Source organism: Scyliorhinus torazame, chromosome 4 (genome assembly GCF_047496885.1).
Source record: "Scyliorhinus torazame isolate Kashiwa2021f chromosome 4, sScyTor2.1, whole genome shotgun sequence".
In the NCBI taxonomy this organism is placed as follows: domain Eukaryota; kingdom Metazoa; phylum Chordata; class Chondrichthyes; order Carcharhiniformes; family Scyliorhinidae; genus Scyliorhinus; species Scyliorhinus torazame.
Window position 1 is genome coordinate 362,612,784 of NC_092710.1, and position 23,096 is coordinate 362,635,879.

At 63.0% G+C, this 23,096-nt stretch overlaps 1 protein-coding gene across 1 annotated transcript in view; it reads left to right on the plus strand.

Annotated features, from left to right (window-relative positions):
- Window positions 1–23,096, plus strand: part of LOC140411222 (MAM domain-containing glycosylphosphatidylinositol anchor protein 1-like) — an 875,194-nt gene that overhangs the window by 325,041 nt on the left and 527,057 nt on the right. The window contains exon 3 of the mRNA XM_072500330.1: window positions 23–197. Coding sequence (XP_072356431.1) covers window positions 23–197 — 175 coding nt within the window. The remainder of the gene's footprint in view (window positions 1–22; window positions 198–23,096) is intronic.

Sequence of the window (23,096 nt, forward strand, 5' to 3'; positions counted from 1 at the left end):
TCACTGTTGCCTCCTCCTGCAGGTGCGCTGGACCAAGACGGCCGGCAGTGCGTCGGAGCGATTTCAGGAAGCGACGGTTTTGAATCAGACTCTGCGAATCGGGCGGATCCTCCGAGTCCAGGGGGGGCGCTATTACTGCAAAGCGGAGAACGGGGTTGGGGGACCTGCCATCAAGTCCATTCGAGTGGATGTTCAATGTGAGTCCCTTGCTGCGCCCCACAGTTCACCTCGCTCGGCCGGCTGGGCCATTCCTAACCTTCCAGAACCTTCTACACACCTCTCCCAGTCACACCAAACTGGAGACTCAGGGGTCAGACTGCGGGGGGCATGGGGGGGTCAGACTGGGGCATGGGGGGGTCAGACAGTGCGGGGCCATGGAGGGGTCAGACAGTGCGGGGTCATGGAGGGGTCAGACAGTGAGGGGTCATCGAGGGGTCAGACTGGGTCATGGTGGGATTCAGACAGTGAGGGGTCATGGAGGGGTCAGACTGGGTCATGGGGGGGTCAGACAGTGCGGGGGCCATGGAGGGGTCAGACAGTGCGGGGCAAGGAGGGGTCAGACAGTGCGGGGTCATGGAGGGGTCAGACTGGGTCATGGGGGGTCAGACAGTGCGGGGCAAGGAGGGGTCAGACAGTGCGGGTCATGGAGGGGTCAGATTGGGTCATGGAGGGGTCAGACAGTGAGGGGTCATGGTGGGGTCAGACTGGGTCATGGTGGGATTCAGACAGTGAGGGGTCATGGAGGGGTCAGACTGGGTCATGGGGGGGTCAGACAGTGCGGGGCAAGGAAGGGTCAGACAGTGCGGGTCATGGAGGGGTCAGATTGGGTCATTGAGGGGTCAGACAGTGCGGGGTCATGAAGGGGTCAGACTGGGTCATGGAGGGGTCAGACAGTGCGGGGTCATGGAGGGGTCAGACTGGGTCATGGAGGGGTCAGACAGTGCGGGGCAAGGAGGGGTCAGATTGGGTCATGGAGGGGTCAGACAGGGTCATGGGGGGGTCAGACAGTGCGGGGGCAAGGAGGGGTCAGACAGTGGGGGCCATGGAGGGGTCAGACAGCGCGGGGCAAGAGGGGTCAGACTGTGTAATGGGGGGGTCAGACAGCGCGGGGGGCATGGAGGGGTCAGACAGTGCAGGGTCATGGAGGGGTCAGACTGGGTCATGGGGGGGTCAGACAGTGCGGGGCAAGGAGGGGTCAGACAGTGGGGGCAAGGAGGGGTCAGACTGGGTCATGGGGGGGTCAGACAGTGCGGGGCAAGGTGGGGTCAGACAGTGTGGGGCAAGGTGGGGTCAGATTGGGTCATGGAGGGGTCAGACAGTGCGGGGTCATGGAGGTGTCAGATTGGGTCATGGAGGGGTCAGACTGGGTCATGGAGGGGTCACACAGTGCAGGGCATGGAGGGGTCAGACAGTGCGGGTCATGGAGGGGTCAGACAGTGCGGGGTCATGGAGGTGTCAGATTGGGTCATGGAGGGGTCAGACTGGGTCATGGAGGGGTCACACAGTGCAGGGCATGGAGGGGTCAGACAGTGCGGGGCAAGGAGGGGTCAGACTGGGTCATGGGGGGGTCAGACAGTGCGGGGCAAGGTGGGGTCAGACAGTGTGGGGCAAGGTGGGGTCAGATTGGGTCATGGAGGGGTCAGACAGTGCGGGGTCATGGAGGTGTCAGATTGGGTCATGGAGGGGTCAGACTGGGTCATGGAGGGGTCACACAGTGCAGGGCATGGAGGGGTCAGACAGTGCGGGTCATGGAGGGGTCAGATTGGGTCATGGAGGGGTCAGACAATGCGGGGTCATGGAGGTGCCAGACAGTGCGGGGTCATGGAGGGGTCAGACTGGGTCATGGGGGGGTCACACAGTGCAGGGCATGTGGGGGTCAGACAATGCGGGTCATGGAGGGGTCAGATTGGGTCATGGAGGGGTCAGACTGGGTCATGGAGGGGTCGCACAGTGCGGGTCATGGAGGGGTCAGATTGGGTCACAAAGGGGTCAGACAGTGCGTGGTCATGGAGGGGTCAGACTGTGTCATGGGCGGGTCAGACAGTGCTGGGGGCATGGAGGGGTCAGACAGTGCGTGGTCATGGAGGGGTCAGACTGTGTCATGGGCGGGTCAGACAGTGCTGGGGGCATGGAGGGGTCAGACAGTGCGGGGTCATGGAGGGTCAGACTGGGTCATGGGGGGGGTCAGACAGTGCGGGGCAAGGTGGGGTCAGACAGTGCGGGGACATGGAGGGGTCAGACTGGGTCATGGGGGGGTCAGACAGTGCGGGGGGCAAGGAGGGGTCAAACAGTGGGGGGAATGGAGGGATCAGACTGGGTCATGGAAGGGTCAGACAGTGGGGGCCATGGAGGGGTCAGACAGTTGGGGCCATGGAGGGGTCAGACTGGGTCATGGAGGGGTCAGACAGTGCGGGGTCATGGAGGGGTCAGACTGGGTCATGGAGGGGTCAGACAGAGCGGGGCACGGAGGAGTCAGACATTGGGGGGCATGGAGGGGTCAGACTGGGTCATGGAGGGGTCAGACAGTGCCGGGTCACAGGGGTCAGACTGCCGGGTCACAGGGGTCAGACTGCCGGGTCACAGAGGTCAGACTGCCGGGTCACAGGGGTCAGACTGCCGGGTCACGGGGGTCAGACTGCCGGGTCACGGGGGTCAGACTGCCGGGTCACGGGGGTCAGACTGCCGGGTCACGGGGGTCAGACTGCCGGGTCACGGGGGTCAGACTGCCGGGTCACGGGGGTCAGACTGCCGGGTCACGGGGGTCAGACTGCCGGGTCACAGGGGTCAGACTGCCGGGTCACGGGGGTCAGACTGCCGGGTCACGGGGGTCAGACTGCCGGGTCACAGGGGTCAGAGTGTCGGGTCACAGGTGTCAGACTGTCGGGTCACAGGGGTCAGACTGTCAGTCACAGGGGTCAGACTGTCAGTCACAGGGGTCAGACTGACAGTCACAGGGGTCAGGCTGCCGTGTCACAGGGGTCAGAGTGTAGGGTCACAGGGGTCAGACTGTCAGTCACAGGGGTCAGACTGTCAGTGACAGGGGTCAGACTGCCGGGTCACAGGGGTCAGAGTGTCAGTCACAGGGGTCAGACTGTCAGTCACAGGGGTCAGACTGTCAGTGACAGGGGTCAGAGTGTCAGTCACAGGGGTCAGACTGTCAGTCACAGGGGTCAGGCTGCCGGGTCACAGGGGTCAGACTGCCGGGTCACAGGGGTCAGACTGCCGGGTCTCAGGGGTCAGACTGCCGGGTCACAGAGGTCAGACTGCCGGGTCACAGGGGTCAGACTGCCAGGTCACAGGGGTCAGACTGCCCGGTCACAGGGGTCAGACTGCCGGGTCACAGGGGTCGGACTGCCGGGTCACGGGGGTCAGACTGCCGGGTCACAGGGGTCAGGCTGCCGGGTCACAGGGGTCAGAGTGTCGGGTCACGGGGGTCAGACTGTCAGTCACAGGGGTCAGACTGCCGGGTCACGGGGGTCAGACTGCCGGGTCACAGGGGTCAGACTGTCAGTCACAGGTGTCAGACTGTCAGTCACAGGGGTCAGACTGTCAGTGACAGGGGTCAGGCTGCCGGGTCACGGGGGACAGACTGGGGGTCACAGGGGTCAGACTGCCGGGTCACAGGGGTCAGACTGTCGGGTCACGGGGGTCAGACTGCCGGGTCACGGGGGACAGACTGGGGTTCACAGGGGTCAGACTGCTGGGTCACAGGGGTCAGACTGTCGGGTCACAGGGGTCAGACTGTCAGTCACAGGGGTCAGAGTGTCGGGTCACAGGGGTCAGAGTGTCAGTCACAGGGGTCAGACTGTCAGTCACAGGGATCAGAGTGTCGGGTCACAGGGGTCAGAGTGTCAGTCACAGTGGTCAGACTGTCAGTCACAGGGGTCAGACTGTCAGTCACAGGGGTCAGAGTGTCGGGTCACAGGGGTCAGACTGTCAGTCACAGGGGTCAGACTGTCAGTCACAGGGGTCAGACTGCCGGGTCACAGGGGTCAGAGTGTCGGGTCACAGGGGTCAGAGTGTCAGTGACAGGGGTCAGAGTGTCAGTCACAGGGGTCAGACTGTCAGTGACAGGGGTCAGAGTGTCAGTCACAGGGGTCAGACTGTCAGTCACAGGGGTCAGGCTGCCGGGTCACAGGGGTCAGAGTGTCGGGTCACAGGGGTCAGACTGTCAGTGACAGGGGTCAGAGTGTCAGTCACAGGGGTCAGACTGTCAGTCACAGGGGTCAGACTGTCAGTCACAGGGGTCAGGCTGCCGGGTCACAGGGGTCAGAGTGTCGGGTCACGGGTCAGACTGTCAGTGACAGGGGTCAGAGTGTCAGTCACAGGGGTCAGACTGTCAGTCACAGGGGTCAGACTGTCAGTCACAGGGGTCAGAGTGTCAGTGACAGGGGTCAGAGTGTCAGTCACAGGGGTCAGACTGTCAGTCACAGGGGTCAGACTGTCAGTCACAGGGGTCAGGCTGCCGGGTCACAGGGTTCAGAGTGTCGGGTCACAGGGGTCAGACTGTCAGTGACAGGGGTCAGAGTGTCAGTCACAGGGGTCAGAGTGTCAGTCACAGGGTCAGACTGTCAGTCACAGGGGTCAGACTGTCAGTGACAGGGGTCAGTGTGTCAGTCACAGGGGTCAGACTGTCAGTCACAGGGGTCAGGCTGCCGGGTCACAGGGGTTAGGCTGCCGGGTCACAGGGGTCAGACTATCAGTCACAGGGGTCAGAGTGTCGGGTCACGGGGGTCAGACTGTCAGTCACAGGGGTCAGAGTGTCGGGTCACGGGGGTCAGACTGTCAGTCACAGGGGTCAGAGTGTCGGGTCAGACTGTCAGTCACAGGGGTCAGGCTGCCGGGTCACAGGGGTCAGAGTGTCGGGTCACAGGAGTCAGACTGTCAGTGACAGGGGTCAGAGTGTCAGTCACAGTGGTCAGAGTGTCAGTGACAGGGGTCAGAGTGTCAGTCACAGGGGTCAGAGTGTCAGTCACAGGGGTCAGACTGTCAGTCACAGGGGTCAGGCTGCCGGGTCACAGGGGTCAGGCTGCCGGGTCACAGGGGTCAGAGTGTCGGGTCACGGGTCAGACTGTCAGTCACAGGGGTCAGACTGTCAGTCACAGGGGTCAGAGTGTCAGTGACAGGGGTCAGAGTGTCAGTCACAGGGGTCAGACTGTCAGTCACAGGGGTCAGACTGTCAGTCACAGGGGTCAGGCTGCCGGGTCACAGGGTTCAGAGTGTCGGGTCACAGGGGTCAGACTGTCAGTGACAGGGGTCAGAGTGTCAGTCACAGGGGTCAGAGTGTCAGTCACAGGGGTCAGACTGTCAGTCACAGGGGTCAGACTGTCAGTGACAGGGGTCAGTGTGTCAGTCACAGGGGTCAGACTATCAGTCACAGGGGTCAGAGTGTCGGGTCACGGGGGTCAGACTGTCAGTCACAGGGGTCAGAGTGTCGGGTCAGACTGTCAGTCACAGGGGTCAGGCTGCCGGGTCACAGGGGTCAGAGTGTCGGGTCACAGGAGTCAGACTGTCAGTCACGGGTCAGAGTGTCGGGTCAGACTGTCAGTCACAGGGGTCAGGCTGCCGGGTCACAGGGGTCAGACTGTCAGTCACAGGGGTCAGAGTGTCGGGTCACGGGGGTCAGACTGTCAGTCACAGGGGTCAGAGTGTCGGGTCACGGGGGTCAGACTGTCAGTCACAGGGGTCAGAGTGTCGGGTCAGACTGTCAGTCACAGGGGTCAGGCTGTCGGGTCACAGGGGTCAGAGTGCGGGTCACGGGGGTCAGAGTGTCGGGTCACGGGGTCAGAGTGTATTGAGGAGCTGGAGTTGACGGTGTGAAGGGTCACGGTGGTGTGAGCGAGATTCGACCTTTGGAACTATGGGGAATTGGCAATGTGCTCAGTGTGAATATTCGGCATCGCATCCTCAAATGGACTTGGTTCAGTTCATCACCCTCCACCTCCCAACATTGACCGACTCCACCTCGACCCCACCTCGACTCCACCTCGACTCCACACCGACTCCACCTCAACCCCACCTCGACTCCACCTCGACCCCACCTCGACTCCACCTCGACTCCACCCCGACTCCACCTCGACTCCACCTCGACTCCACCTCGACCCCACCTCGACCCCACCTCGACCCCACCTCGACTCCACCTCGACCCCACCTCGACTCCACCTCGACTCCACACCGACTCCACCTCAACCCCACCTCGACTCCACCTCGACCCCACCTCGACCCCACCTCGACCCCACCTCGACTCCACCTCGACTCCACCCCGACTCCACCTCGACTCCACCTCGACTCCACCTCGACTCCACCTCGACTCCACCCCGACTCCACCCCGACTCCACCCCGACTCCACCTCGACTCCACCTCGACTCCACCTCGACTCCACCCCGACTCCACCTCGACTCCACCTCGACTCCACCTCGACTCCACCTCGACTCCACCCCGACTCCACCTCGACTCCACCTCGACTCCACCCCGACTCCACCTCGACTCCACCCCGACTCCACCTCGACTCCACCCCGACTCCAGCTCGACTCCACCTCGACCCCACCTCGACTCCACCTCGACTCCACCTCGACTCCACCTCGACTCCACCTCGACTCCACCCCGACTCCACCTCGACTCCACCCCGACTCCACCTCGACTCCACCTCGACCCCACCTCGACTCCACCTCGACTCCACCTCGACTCCACCTCGACTCCACCCCGACTCCACCTCGACTCCACCTCGACTCCACCTCGACTCCACCTCGACTCCACCCCGACTCCACCTCGACTCCACCCCGACTCCACCTCGACTCCACCCCGACTCCACCTCGACTCCACCCCGACTCCACCTCGACTCCACCTCGACTCCACCTCGACTCCACCTCGACTCCACCTCGACTCCACCTCGACTCCACCCCGACTCCACCTCGACTCCACCCCGACTCCACCTCGACTCCACCCCGACTCCACCTCGACTCCACCTCGACTCCACCCCGACTCCACCCCGACTCCACCCCGACTCCACCCCGACTCCACCCCGACTCCACCTCGACTCCACCCCGACTCCACCCCGACTCCACCTCGACTCCACCCCGACTCCACCCCGACTCCACCTCGACTCCACCCCGACTCCACCCCGACTCCACCTCGACTCCACCTCGACCCCACCTCGACTCCACCTCAACCCCACCTCGACCCCACCTCTACCCCACCTCGACTCCACCTCGACCCCACCTCGACCCCACCTCGACTCCACCTCGACCCCACCTCGACCCCACCTCGACCCCACCTCGACCCCACCTCGACCCCACCTCGACCCCACCTCGACCCCACCTCGACTCCACCTCGACTCCACCTCGACTCCACCTCGACCCCACCTCGACCCCACCTCGACTCCACCTCGACTCCACCTCGACTCCACCTCGACCCCCCCTCGACCCCACCTCGACCCCACCTCGACTCCACCTCGACCCCACCTCGACTTCACCTCGACCCCACCTCGACCCCACCTCGACCCCACCTCGACCCCACCTCGACCCCACCTCGACTCCACCTCGACCCCACCTCGACCCCACCTCGACCCCACCTCGACCCCACCTCGACTCCACCTCGACCCCACCTCGACCCCACCTCGACCCCACCTCGACTCCACCTCGACCCCACCTCGACCGCACCTCGACCCCACCTCGACCCCACCTCGACTCCACCTCGACCCCACCTCGACTCCACCTCGACTCCACCTCGACTCCACCTCGACTCCACCTCGACTCCACCTCGACTCCACTTCGACCCCACCTCGACCCCACCTCGACTCCACCTCGACCCCACCTCGACTCCACCTCGACCCCACCTCGACCCCACCTCGACTCCACCTCAACTCCACCTCGACCCCACCTCGACCCCACCTCGACCCCACCTCGACCCCACCTCGACTCCACCTCGACCCCACCTCGACCCCACCTCGACCCCACCTCGACCCCACCTCGACTCCACCTCGACCCCACCTCGACTCCACCCCGACTCCACCTCGACTCCACCTCGACTCCACCTCGACCCCACCTCGACTCCACACCGACTCCACCTCGACTGCACCTCGACCCCACCTCGACCCCACCTCGACTCCACCTCGACTCCACCTCGACCCCACCTCGACCCCACCTCAACCCCACCTCGACTCCACCTCAACCCCACCTCGACCCCACCCCGACTCCACACCAACTCCACCTCAACCCCACACCGACTCCACCTCGACTCCACACCAACTCCACCTCAACCCCACCTCGACTCCACCTCGACTCCACCTCAACCCCACCCCGACTCCACCTCGACTCCACCTCGACTCCACACCGACTCCACCTCGACTCCACACCGACTCCACACCGACTCCACCTCAACCCCACCCCGACTCCACCTCGACTCCACACCGAATCCACCTCGACTCCACACCAACTCCACACCGACTCCACCTCGACTCCGCACCGACTCCACCTCGACCCCACCTCAACCCCACCTCAACCCCACCTCGACTCCACCTCGACTCCACCTCAACCCCACCCCGACTCCACCTCGACTCCACCTCAACCCCACCCCGACTCCACCTCGACTCCACCTCGACTCCACACCGACTCCACACCGACTCCACCTCAACCCCACCCCGACTCCACCTCGACTCCACACCGACTCCACCTCGACTCCACCCCGACTCCACACCGACTCCACCTCGACTCCACACCAACTCCGCACCGACTCCACCTCAAGTCCACACCAACTCCGCACCGACTCCGCACCGACTCCACCTCAACTCATCACCGACTGCACCTCGACTCCACGTCGACCCCACCTCGACCCCACCTCAACCCCACCTGGACCCCACCTCAACCCCACACCAACTCCACCTCGACTCCACACCGACTCCACCTCAACTCCGCACCGACTCCACACCGACTCCACCTCAACCCCACCCCGACTCCACCTCGACTCCACCTCGACTCCACCTCGACTCCACCTCAACTCCACACCGACTCCACCTCAACTCCACACCGACTCCACCTCGACTCCACCTCAACCCCACCTCAACCCCACCTCGACCCCACCTCGACCCCACCTCAACCCCACCTCGACCCCACCTCAACTCCACACCGACTCCACCTCGACTCCACCTCGACTCCACCTCGACCCCACCTCGACCCCACCTCAACTCCACACCGACTCCACCTCGACTCCACCTCAACCCCACCTCGACTCCACCTCAACTCCGCATCGACTCCACCTCAAACCCACCTCGACTCCACACCGACTCCACACCGACTCCACCTCGACTCCACCTCGACTCCACCTCGACTCCACCTCGACTCCACCTCGACCCCACCTCGACCCCACCTCGACCCCACCTCGACCCCACCTCGACCCCACCTCGACTCCACCTCAACCCCACCTCAACTCCACACCACCTCGACTCCACCTCGACTCCACCTCGACTCCACACCGACTCCACCTCGACTCCACCTCGACTCCACACCGACTCCACCTCAACCGCACCTCGACTCCACCTCGACTCCACCTCAACCCCACCTCGACTCCACCTCGACTCCACCTCGACTCCACCTCGACTCCACCTCAACCCCACCTCGACTCCACCTCAACCCCACCCCGACTCCACCTCGACTCCGCACCGACTCCACCTCGACTCCACCTCGACTCCACCTCGACTCCACCTCAACCCCACCTCGACCCCACCTCGACTCCACACCGACTCCACCTCGACTCCACCTCGACTCCACACCAACTCCACCTCGACTCCAACTCAACACCACCTCGACTCCACCTCAACTCCACCTCGAATCCACCTCGTCTCCACCTCGACTCCACCTCGACTCCGCCTCAACTCTGCACCGACTCCACCTCGACTCCACCTCGACTCCACCTCAACCCCACCTCGACTCCACACCAACTCCACCACGACTCCACCTCAACCCCACCTCAACTCCACCTCAACCCCACCTCGACTCCACCTCGACTCCACCTCGACTCCACCTCGACTCCACACCAACTCCACACCAACCCCACCTCGAATCCACCTCGACTCCACTTCGACTCCACCTCGACTCCACCCAACCCCACCTCAACCCCACCTCGACTCCACCTCGACTCCACCTCGACTCCACACCGACTCCACCTCGACTCCACCTCGACCCCACCTCGACTCCACCTCGACTCCACCTCAACTCCACACCGACTCCACCTCAACTCCACACCGACTCCACCTCGACTCCACCTCAACCCCACCTCAACCCCACCTCGACCCCACCTCGACCCCACCTCAACCCCACCTCGACCCCACCTCAACTCCACACCGACTCCACCTCGACTCCACCTCGACTCCACCTCTACCCCACCTCGACCCCACCTCAACTCCACACCGACTCCACCTCGACCCCACCTCGACCCCACCTCAACCCCACCTCGACCCCACCTCAACTCCACACCGACTCCACCTCGACTCCACCTCGACTCCACCTCTACCCCACCTCGACCCCACCTCAACTCCACACCGACTCCACCTCGACTCCACCTCAACCCCACCTCGACTCCACCTCAACTCCGCATCGACTCCACCTCAAACCCACCTCGACTCCACACCGACTCCACCTCGACTCCACCTCGACTCCACCTCGACCCCACCTCGACCCCACCTCGACCCCACCTCGACCCCACCTCGACCCCACCTCGACTCCACCTCAACCCCACCTCAACTCCACACCAACTCGACTCCACCTCGACTCCACCTCGACTCCACCTCGACTCCACACCGAATCCACCTCGACTCCACCTCGACTCCACACCGACTCCACCTCAACCCCACCTCGACTCCACCTCGACTCCACCTCAACCCCACCTCGACTCCACCTCGACTCCACCTCGACTCCACCTCGACTCCACCTCAACCCCACCTCGACTCCACCTCAACCCCACCCCGACTCCACCTCGACTCCGCACCGACTCCACCTCGACTCCACCTCGACTCCACCTCGACTCCACCTCGACTCCACCTCAACCCCACCTCGACCCCACCTCGACTCCACACCGACTCCACCTCGACTCCACCTCGACTCCACACCGACTCCACCTCGACTCCAACTCAACTCCACCTCGACTCCACCTCAACTCCACCTCGAATCCACCTCGACTCCACCTCGACTCCACCTCAACTCTGCACCGACTCCACCTCGACTCCACCTCGACTCCACCTCAACCCCACCTCGACTCCACACCAACTCCACCTCGACTCCACCTCAACCCCACCTCAACTCCACCTCAACCCCACCTCGACTCCACCTCGACTCCACCTCGACTCCACCTCGACTCCACACCAACTCCACACCAACCCCACCTCGAATCCACCTCGACTCCACCTCGACTCCACCTCGACTCCACCCAACCCCACCTCAACCCCACCTCGACTCCACCTCGACTCCACCTCGACTCCACACCGACTCCACCTCGACTCCACCTCGACCCCACCTCGACTCCACCTCGACTCCACCTCAACCCCACCTCGACCCCACCTCGACTCCACCTCGACCCCACCTCGACTCCACCCCGACTCCACCTCGACTCAACCTCAACCCCACATCGACTCCACCTCGAGTCCACCTCAACCCCACCCCGACTCCACCTCAACTCCGCACCGACTCCACCTCGACTCCACCTCAACCCCACCTCGACTCCACCTCGACTCCACCTCGACTCCACCTCAACTCCACCTCGACTCCACCTCAACCCCACCTCGACTCCACACCAACACCACCTTGACTCCACCTCGACTCCACACCAACTCCACCTCGACTCCAACTCAACCCCACCTCGACACCACCTCAACTCCACCTCGACTCCACCTCAACTCCACACCAACTCCGCACCGACTCCACCTCGACTCCACCTCAACTCCACACCAACACCACCTCGACTCCACCTCGACTCCACCTCAACCCCACCTCGACTCCTCACCAACACCACCTCGACTCCACCTCAACCCCACCTCAACTCCACCTCAACCCCACCTGGACTCCACCTCGACTCCACACCAACCCCACCTCGAATCCACCTCGACTCCACCTCAACTCCATCTCGACTCCACACCGACTCCACCTCGACTCCACCTCGACTCCACACCGACTCCACCTCGACTCCACCTCGACTCCACCTCGACTCCACCTCGACCCCACCTCGACTCCACCTCGACTCCACCTCAACCCCACCTCAACTCCAACTCGACTCCACCTCGACTCCACCTCGACTCCACCTCAACCCCACCTCGACTCCACACCGACTCCACCTCGACTCCACCTCGACTCCACACCGATTCCACACCGACTCCACCTCAACTCCACCTCGACTCCACCTCGACTCCACCTCGACTCCACCTCGACTCCACCTCGACTCCACCTCGACCCCACCTCGACTCCACACCAACTCCACCTCGACTCCACCTCGAATCTACCTCGACTCCACCTCGACTCCACACCAACTCCACACCGACTTCACCTCGACTCCACCTCGACTCCACCTCGACTCCACACCATCTCCACCTCGGCTCCACCTCAACCCCACCTCGACTCCACCTCGACTCCACCTCAACCCCACCTCGTCTCCACACCGACTCCACACCGACTCCACCTCAACTCCACCTCGAATCCACCTCGACTCCACCTCAACCCCACCTCGTCTCCACCTCGACTCCACCTCGACCCCACCTCGACTCCACCTCGACTCCACCTCGACTCCACACCAACTCCACACCGACTCCACCTCGACTCCACCTCGAATCCACACCAACACCACCTCGACTCCACCTCGACTCCACCTCAACCCCACCTCGACTCCTCACCAACACCACCTCGACTCCACCTCAACCCCACCTCAACTCCACCTCAACCCCACCTGGACTCCACCTCGACTCCACACCAACCCCACCTCGAATCCACCTCGACTCCACCTCAACTCCATCTCGACTCCACACCGACTCCACCTCGACTCCACCTCGACTCCACCTCGACTCCACCTCGACTCCACCTCGACTCGACCTCGACTCCACCTCGACCCCACCTCGACTCCACCTCGACTCCACCTCAACTCCAACTCGACTCCACCTCGACTCCACCTCGACTCCACCTCAACCCCACCTCGACTCCACACCGACTCCACCTCGACTCCACCTCGACTCCACACCGACTCCACACCGACTCCACCTCGACACCACCTCGACTCCACCTCGACTCCACCTCGACTCCACCTCGACTCCACCTCGACTCCACCTCGATCCCACACCAACTCCACCTCGACTCCACCTCGAATCTACCTCGACTCCACCTCGACTCCACACCAACTCCACACCGACTTCACCTCGACTCCACCTCGACTCCACCTCGACTCCACACCAACTCCACCTCGGCTCCACCTCAACCCCACCTCGACTCCACCTCGACTCCACCTCAACCCCACCTCGTCTCCACACCGACTCCACACCGACTCCACCTCAACTCCACCTCAACCCCACCTCGACTCCACCTCAACTCCACCTCGAATCCACCTCGACTCCACCTCAACCCCACCTCGTCTCCACCTCGACTCCACCTCGACTCCACCCCGACCCCACCTCGACTCCACCTCGACTCCACCTCGACTCCACACCAACTCCACACCGACTCCACCTCGACTCCACCTCGACTCCACACCAACTCCACCTCGACTCCACCTCGACTCCACCTCGACTCCACACCAACTCCACACCGACTCCACCTCGACTCCACCTCGACTCCACACCAACTCCACCTCGACTCCACCTCGACCCCACCTCGACTCCACCTCGACTCCACCTCGACTCCACACCGACTCCACCTCAACCCCACCTCGACTCCACCTCAACTCCACACCAACTCCACCTCGACCCCACCTCGACTCCACCTCGACTCCACCTCGACTCCACCTCGACTCCACCTCGACTCCACCTCGACCCCACCTCGACTCCACACCAACTCCACCTCGACTCCACCTCGAATCTACCTCGACTCCACCTCGACTCCACACCAACTCCACACCGACTTCACCTCGACTCCACCTCGACTCCACCTCGACTCCACACCAACTCCACCTCGGCTCCACCTCAACCCCACCTCGACTCCACCTCGACTCCACCTCAACCCCACCTCGTCTCCACACCGACTCCACACCGACTCCACCTCAACTCCACCTCGACCCCACCTCGACTCCACCTCAACTCCACCTCGAATCCACCTCGACTCCACCTCAACCCCACCTCGTCTCCACCTCGACTCCACCTCGACCCCACCTCGACTCCACCTCGACTCCACCTCGACTCCACACCAACTCCACACCGACTCCACCTCGACTCCACCTCGAATCCACACCAACACCACCTCGACTCCACCTCGACTCCACCTCAACCCCACCTCGACTCCTCACCAACACCACCTCGACTCCACCTCAACCCCACCTCAACTCCACCTCAACCCCACCTGGACTCCACCTCGACTCCACACCAACCCTACCTCGAATCCACCTCGACTCCACCTCAACTCCATCTCGACTCCACACCGAATCCACCTCGACTCCACCTCGACTCCACACCGACTCCACCTCGACTCCACCTCGACTCCACCTCGACTCCACCTCGACTCCACCTCGACTCGACCTCGACTCCACCTCGACCCCACCTCGACTCCACCTCGACTCCACCTCAACTCCAACTCGACTCCACCTCGACTCCACCTCGACTCCACCTCAACCCCACCTCGACTCCACACCGACTCCACCTCGACTCCACCTCGACTCCACACCGACTCCACACCGACTCCACCTCGACACCACCTCGACTCCACCTCGACTCCACCTTGACTCCACCTCGACTCCACCTCGATCCCACACCAACTCCACCTCGACTCCACCTCGAATCTACCTCGACTCCACCTCGACTCCACACCAACTCCACACCGACTTCACCTCGACTCCACCTCGACTCCACCTCGACTCCACACCAACTCCACCTCGGCTCCACCTCAACCCCACCTCGACTCCACCTCGACTCCACCTCAACCCCACCTCGTCTCCACACCGACTCCACACCGACTCCACCTCAACTCCACCTCAACCCCACCTCGACTCCACCTCAACTCCACCTCGAATCCACCTCGACTCCACCTCAACCCCACCTCGTCTCCACCTCGACTCCACCTCGACTCCACCACGACCCCACCTCGACTCCACCTCGACTCCACCTCGACTCCACACCAACTCCACACCGACTCCACCTCGACTCCACCTCGACTCCACACCAACTCCACCTCGACTCCACCTCGACTCCACCTCGACTCCACCTCGACTCCACACCGACTCCACCTCAACCCCACCTCGACTCCACCTCAACTCCACACCAACTCCACCTCGACCCCACCTCGACTCCACCTCGACTCCACCTCGACTCCACACCGACTCCACCTCGACTCCACCTGAACCCCACCTCGACTCCACCTCGACTCCACCTCGACTCCACCTCAACCCCACCTCGACTCCACACCAACTCCACCTCGACCCCACCTCGACTCCACCTCGACTCCACACCAACTCCACCTCGACTCCACCTGAACCCCACCTCGACTCCACCTCGACTCCACCTCGACTCCACCTCGACACCACCTCAACCCCACCTCGACTCCACACCAACTCCACCTCGACTCCACCTCGACTCCATCTCGACTCCACCTCGACTCCACCTCGACCCCACCTCGACCCCACCTCGACTCCACCCCGACTCCACCTCGACCCCACCTCAACCCCACCTCGACTCCACACCTACTCCACCTCGACTCCACCTCGACTCCACCTCGACTCCACACCTACTCCACACCTACTCCACACCTACTCCACACCGACTCCACCTCGACTCCACCTCGACCCCACCTCGACCCCACCTCGACCCCACCTCGACTCCACCTCGACTCCACCTCGACTCCACCTCGACTCTACCTCGACTCCACACCGACTCCACACCGACTCCACACCGACTCCACCTCGACTCCACCTCGACTCCACCTCGACTCCACCTCGACCCCACCTCGACTCCACCTCGACTCCACACCGACTCCACACCGACTCCACACCGACTCCACACCGACTCCACCTGGACTCCACCTCGACTCCACCTCGACCCCACCTCGACTCCACACCAACTCCACCTCGACCCCACCTCGACTCCACCTCGACTCCACACCAACTCCACCTCGACTCCACCTGAACCCCACCTCGACTCCACCTCGACTCCACTTCGACACCACCTCGACTCCACCTCGGCTCCACCTCGACTCCACCTCGACTCCACCTCGACCCCACCTCGACTCCACACCAACTACGCCTCGACTCCACCTCGACTCCACCTCGACTCCACCTCGACTCCACCTCGACTCCACCTCGACCCCACCTCGACCCCACCTTACTCCACCTCGACTCCACCTCGACTCCACCTCGACTCCACACCTACTCCACACCGACTCCACACCGACTCCACCTCGACTCCACCTCGTCTCCACCTCGACTCCACCTCGACTCCACCTCGACTCCACACCGACTCCACACCGACTCCACCTCGACTCCACCTCGACTCCACCTCGACCCCACCTCGACCCCACCTCGACTCCACCTCGACTCCACCTCGACTCCACCTCGACTCTACCTCGACTCCACACCGACTCCACACCGACTCCACACCGACTCCACACCGACTCCACCTCGACTCCACCTCGACTCCACCTCGACCCCACCTCAACTCCACCTCAACTCCACCTCAACCCCACATCGACTCCACCTCGACTCCACCTCAACCCCACCCCGACTCCACCTCAACTCCGCACCGACTCCACCTCGACTCCACCTCAACCCCACCTCGACTCCACCTCGACTCCACCTCGACTCCACCTCAACTCCACCTCGACTCCACCTCAACCCCACCTCGACTCCACACCAACACCACCTCGAGTCCACCTCGACTCCACACCAACTCCACCTCGACTCCAACTCAACCCCACCTCGACTCCACCTCAACTCCACCTCGACTCCACCTCAACTCCACACCAACTCCGCACCGACTCCACCTCGACTCCACCTCAACTCCACACCAACACCACCTTGACTCCACCTCGACTCCACCTCAACCCCACCTCGACTCCTCACCAACTCCACCTCGACTCCACCTCAACTCCACCTCAACCCCACCTGGACTCCACCTCAACTCCACACCAACCCCACCTCGAATCCACCTCGACTCCACCTCAACTCCATCTCGACTCCACACCGACTCCACCTCGACTCCACCTCGACTCCACCTCAACTCCACCTCGACTCCACCTCGGCTCCACCTCGACTCCACCTCGACTCGACCTCCACTCCACCTCGACCCCACCTCGACTCCACCTCGACTCCACCTCAACCCCACCTCAACTCCAACTCGACTCCACCTCGACTCCACCTCGACTCCACCTCGACTCCACCTCAACCCCACCTCGACTCCACACCGACTCCACCTCGACTCCACCTCGACTCCACACCGACTCCACACCGACTCCACCTCAACTCCACCTCAACACCACCTCGACTCCACCTCGACTCCACCTCGACCCCACCTCGACTCCACCTCGACCCCACCTCGACTCCACACCAACTCCACCTCGACTCCACCTCGAATCTACCTCGACTCCACCTCGACTCCACACCAACTCCACACCGACTTCACCTCGACTCCACCTCGACTCCACCTCGACTCCACACCAACTCCACCTCGGCTCCACCTCAACCCCACCTCGACTCCACCTCGACTCCACCTCAACCCCACCTCGTCTCCACACCGACTCCACACCGACTCCACCTCAACTCCACCTCGACCCCACCTCGACTCCACCTCAACTCCACCTCGAATCCACCTCGACTCCACCTCAACCCCACCTCGACTCCACCTCGACTCCACCTCGACTCCACCTCGACCCCACCTCGACTCCACCTCGACTCCACACCGACTCCACACCGACTCCACCTCGACTCCACCTCGACTCCACATCAACTCCACCTCGACTCCACCTCGACTCCACCTCGACCCCACCTCGACTCCAACTCGACTCCACCTCGACTCCACACCGACTCCACCTCAACCTCACCTCGACTCCACCTCAACTCCACACCAACTCCACCTCAACCCCACCTCGACTCAACACCTACTCCACCTCGACTCCACCTCGACTCCACCTCCACTCCACCTCGACTCCACACCTACTCCACACCTACTCCACACCGACTCCACCTCGACTACACCTCGACTCCACCTCGACTCCACTTCGACTCCACACCGACTCCACCTCGACTCCCCCTCGACTCCACCTCGACTCCACCTCGACCCCACCTCGACCCCACCTCGACCCCACCTCGACTCCACCTCGACTCCACTTCGACTCCACACCGACTCCACCTCGACTCCCCCTCGACTCCACCTCGACTCCACCTCGACCCCACCTCGACCCCACCTCGACTCCACCTCGACTCTACCTCGACTCCACACCGACTCCACACCGACTCCACACCGACTCCACCTCGACTCCACCTCGACTCCACCTCGACTCCACCTCGACTCCACCTCGACCCCACCTCGACTCCACCTCGACTCCACCTCGACTCCACACCGACTCCACACCGACTCCACACCGACTCCACACCGGCTCCACCTCGACTCCACCTCGACTCCACCTCGACCCCACCTCGACTCCACACCAACTCCACCTCGACTCCACCTCGACTCCACCTCGACTCCACCTCGACCCCACCTCGACCCCACCTCGACTCCACCTCGACTCCACCTCGACTCCACCTCGACTCCACACCTACTCCACACCTACTCCACACCGACTCCACCTCGACTCCACCTCGACCCCACCTCGACTCCACCTCGACTCCACACCGACTCCACACCAACCCCACCTCAACCCCACCTCGAATCCACCTCGACTCCACCTCGACTCCACACCAACCCCACCTCAACCCCACCTCGACTCCACCTCGACTCCACCTCGACTCCACACCGACTCCACCTCGACTCCACCTCGACCCCACCTCGACTCCACCACGACTCCACCTCAACCCCACCTCGACCCCACCTCGACTCCACCTCGACCCCACCTCGACTCCACCCCGACTCCACCTCGACTCCACCTCAACCCCACATTGACTCCACCTCGACTCCACCTCAACTCCACCCTGACTCCACCTCAACTTCGCACCGACTCCACCTCGACTCCACCTCAACCCCACCTCGACTCCACCTCGACTCCACCTCGACTCCACCTCAACTCCACCTCGACTCCACCTCAACCCCACCTCGACTCCACACCAACACCACCTCGACTCCACCTCGACTCCACACCAACTCCACCTCGACTCCAACTCAACCCCACCTCGACTCCACCTCAACTCCACCTCGACTCCACCTCAACTCCACACCAACTCCGCACCGACTCCACCTCGACTCCACCTCAACTCCACACCAACACCACCTCGACTCCACCTCGACTCCACCTCAACCCCACCTCGACTCCTCACCAACTCCACCTCGACTCCACCTCAACTCCACCTCAACCCCACCTGGACTCCACCTCAACTCCACACCAACCCCACCTCGAATCCACCTCGACTCCACCTCAACTCCATCTCGACTCCACACCGACTCCACCTCGACTCCACCTCGACTCCACACCGACTCGACCTCGACTCCACCTCGACCCCACCTCGACTCCACCTCGACTCCACCTCAACTCCAACTCGACTCCACCTCGACTCCACCTCGACTCCACCTCAACCCCACCTCGACTCCACACCGACTCCACCTCGACTCCACACCGACTCCACACCGACTCCACCTCAACTCCACCTCGACACCACCTCGACTCCACCTCGACTCCACCTCGACTCCACCTCGACCCCACCTCAACTCCACCTCGACCCCACCTCGACTCCACACCAACTCCACCTCGACTCCACCTCGAATCTACCTCGACTCCACCTCGACTCCACACCAACTCCACACCGACTTCACCTCGACTCCACCTCGACTCCACCTCGACTCCACACCAACTCCACCTCGGCTCCACCTCAACCCCACCTCGACTCCACCTCGACTCCACCTCAACCCCACCTCGTCTCCACACCGACTCCACACCGACTCCACCTCAACTCCACCTCGACCCCACCTCGACTCCACCTCGAATCCACCTCGACTCCACCTCAACCCCACCTCGACTCCACCTCGACTCCACCTCGACTCCACCTCGACTCCACCTCGACCCCACCTCGACTCCACCTCGACTCCACCTCGACTCCACACCAACTCCACACCGACTCCACCTCGACTCCACCTCGACTCCACACCAACTCCACCTCAACTCCACCTCGACTCCACCTCAACTCCACACCAACTCCGCACCGACTCCACCTCGACTCCACCTCGACTCCACACCAACTCCACCTCGACTCCACCTCGACCCCACCTCGACTCCACCTCAACTCCACACCAACTCCGCACCGACTCCACCTCGACTCCACCTCAACTCCACACCAACACCACCTCGACTCCACCTCGACTCCACCTCAACCCCACCTCGACTCCTCACCAACTCCACCTCGACTCCACCTCAACTCCACCTCAACCCCACCTGGACTCCACCTCAACTCCACACCAACCCCACCTCGAATCCACCTCGAATCCACCTCGACTCCACCTCAACTCCATCTCGACTCCACACCGACTCCACCTCGACTCCACCTCGACTCCACACCGACTCCACCTCGACTCCACCTCGACTCCACCTCGACTCGACCTCGACTCCACCTCGACCCCACCTCGACTCCACCTCGACTCCACCTCAACTTCTTCTCAACTCCACATCAACTCCACACCAACTCCACCTCAACTCCACACCAACTCCACCTCAACTCCACACCAACTCCACCTCAACTCCACATCAACTCCACACCAACTCCACACCAACTCCACATCACACCAACTCCACATCACACCAACTCCCCATCACAGCAACTCCACATCACTCCAACTCCACATCACACCAACTCCACCTCAACCCCACCTCAACTCCACCTCAACCCCACCTCGACTCCACCTCGACTCCACACCAACTCCACACCAACCCCACCTCAACCCCACCTTGAATCCACCTCGACTCCACCTCTACTCCACCTCGACTCCACACCAACCCCACCTCAACCCCACCTCGACTCCACCTCGACTCCACCTCGACTCCACACCGACCCCACCTCGACTCCACCTCGACTCCACCTGAACCCCACCTCGACCCGACCTCGACTCCACCTCGACCCCACCTCGACTCCACCCCGACTCCACCTCGACTCCACCTCAACCCCACATCGACTCCACCTCGACTCCACCTCAACCCCACCCCGACTCCACCTCAACTCCGCACCGACTCCACCTCGACTCCACCTCAACCCCACCTCGACTCCACCTCGACTCCACCTCAACTCCACCTCGACTCCACCTCAACCCCACCTCGACTCCACACCAACACCACCTCGACTCCACCTCGACTCCACACCAACTCCACCTCGACTCCACCTCGACTCCACCTCAACTCCACACCAACACCACCTCGACTCCACCTCGACTCCACCTCAACCCCACCTCGACTCCTCACCAACTCCACCTCGACTCCACCTCAACTCCACCTCAACCCCACCTGGACTCCACCTCAACTCCACACCAACCCCACCTCGAATCCACCTCGACTCCACCTCAACTCCATCTCGACTCCACACCGACTCCACCTCGACTCCACCTCAACTCCACCTCGACTCCACCTCGGCTCCACCTCGACTCCACCTCGACTCGACCTCGACTCCACCTCGACCCCACCTCGACTCCACCTCGACTCCACCTCAACCCCACCTCAACTCCAACTCGACTCCACCTCGACTCCACCTCGACTCCACCTCGACTCCACCTCAACCCCACCTCGACTCCACACCGACTCCACCTCGACTCCACCTCGACTCCACACCGACTCCACACCGACTCCACCTCAACTCCACCTCAACACCACCTCGACTCCACCTCGACTCCACCTCGACCCCACCTCGACTCCACCTCGACCCCACCTCGACGCCACACCAACTCCACCTCGACTCCACCTCGAATCTACCTCGACTCCACCTCGACTCCACACCAACTCCACACCGACTTCACCTCGACTCCACCTCGACTCCACCTCGACTCCACACCAACTCCACCTCGGCTCCACCTCAACCCCATCTCGACTCCACCTCGACTCCACCTCAACCCCACCTCGTCTCCACACCGACTCCACACCGACTCCACCTCAACTCCACCTCGACCCCACCTCGACTCCACCTCAACTCCACCTCGAATCCACCTCGACTCCACCTCAACCCCACCTCGACTCCACCTCGACTCCACCTCGACTCCACCTCGACCCCACCTCGACCCCACCTCGACTCCACCTCGACTCCACACCGACTCCACCTCGACTCCACCTCGACTCCACATCAACTCCACCTCGACTCCACCTCGACCCCACCTCGAATCCAACTCGACTCCACCTCGACTCCACACCGACTCCACCTCAACCTCACCTCGACTCCACCTCAACTCCACACCTCGACTCCACCTCGACTCCACCTCGACCCCACCTTGACCCCACCTCGACTCCACCTCGACTCCACCTCGACTCCACCTCGACTCCACACCTACTCCACACCTACTCCACACCGACTCCACCTCGACTCCACCTCGACCCCACCTCGACTCCACCTCGACTCCACCTCGACTCCACACCAACTCCACACCAACCCCACCTCAACCCCACCTCGAATCCACCTCGACTCCACCTCGACTCCACACCAACCCCACCTCAACCCCACCTCGACTCCACCTCGACTCCACCTCGACTCCACACCGACTCCACCTCGACTCCACCTCGACTCCACCTCGACTCCACCTCGACTCCACCTCG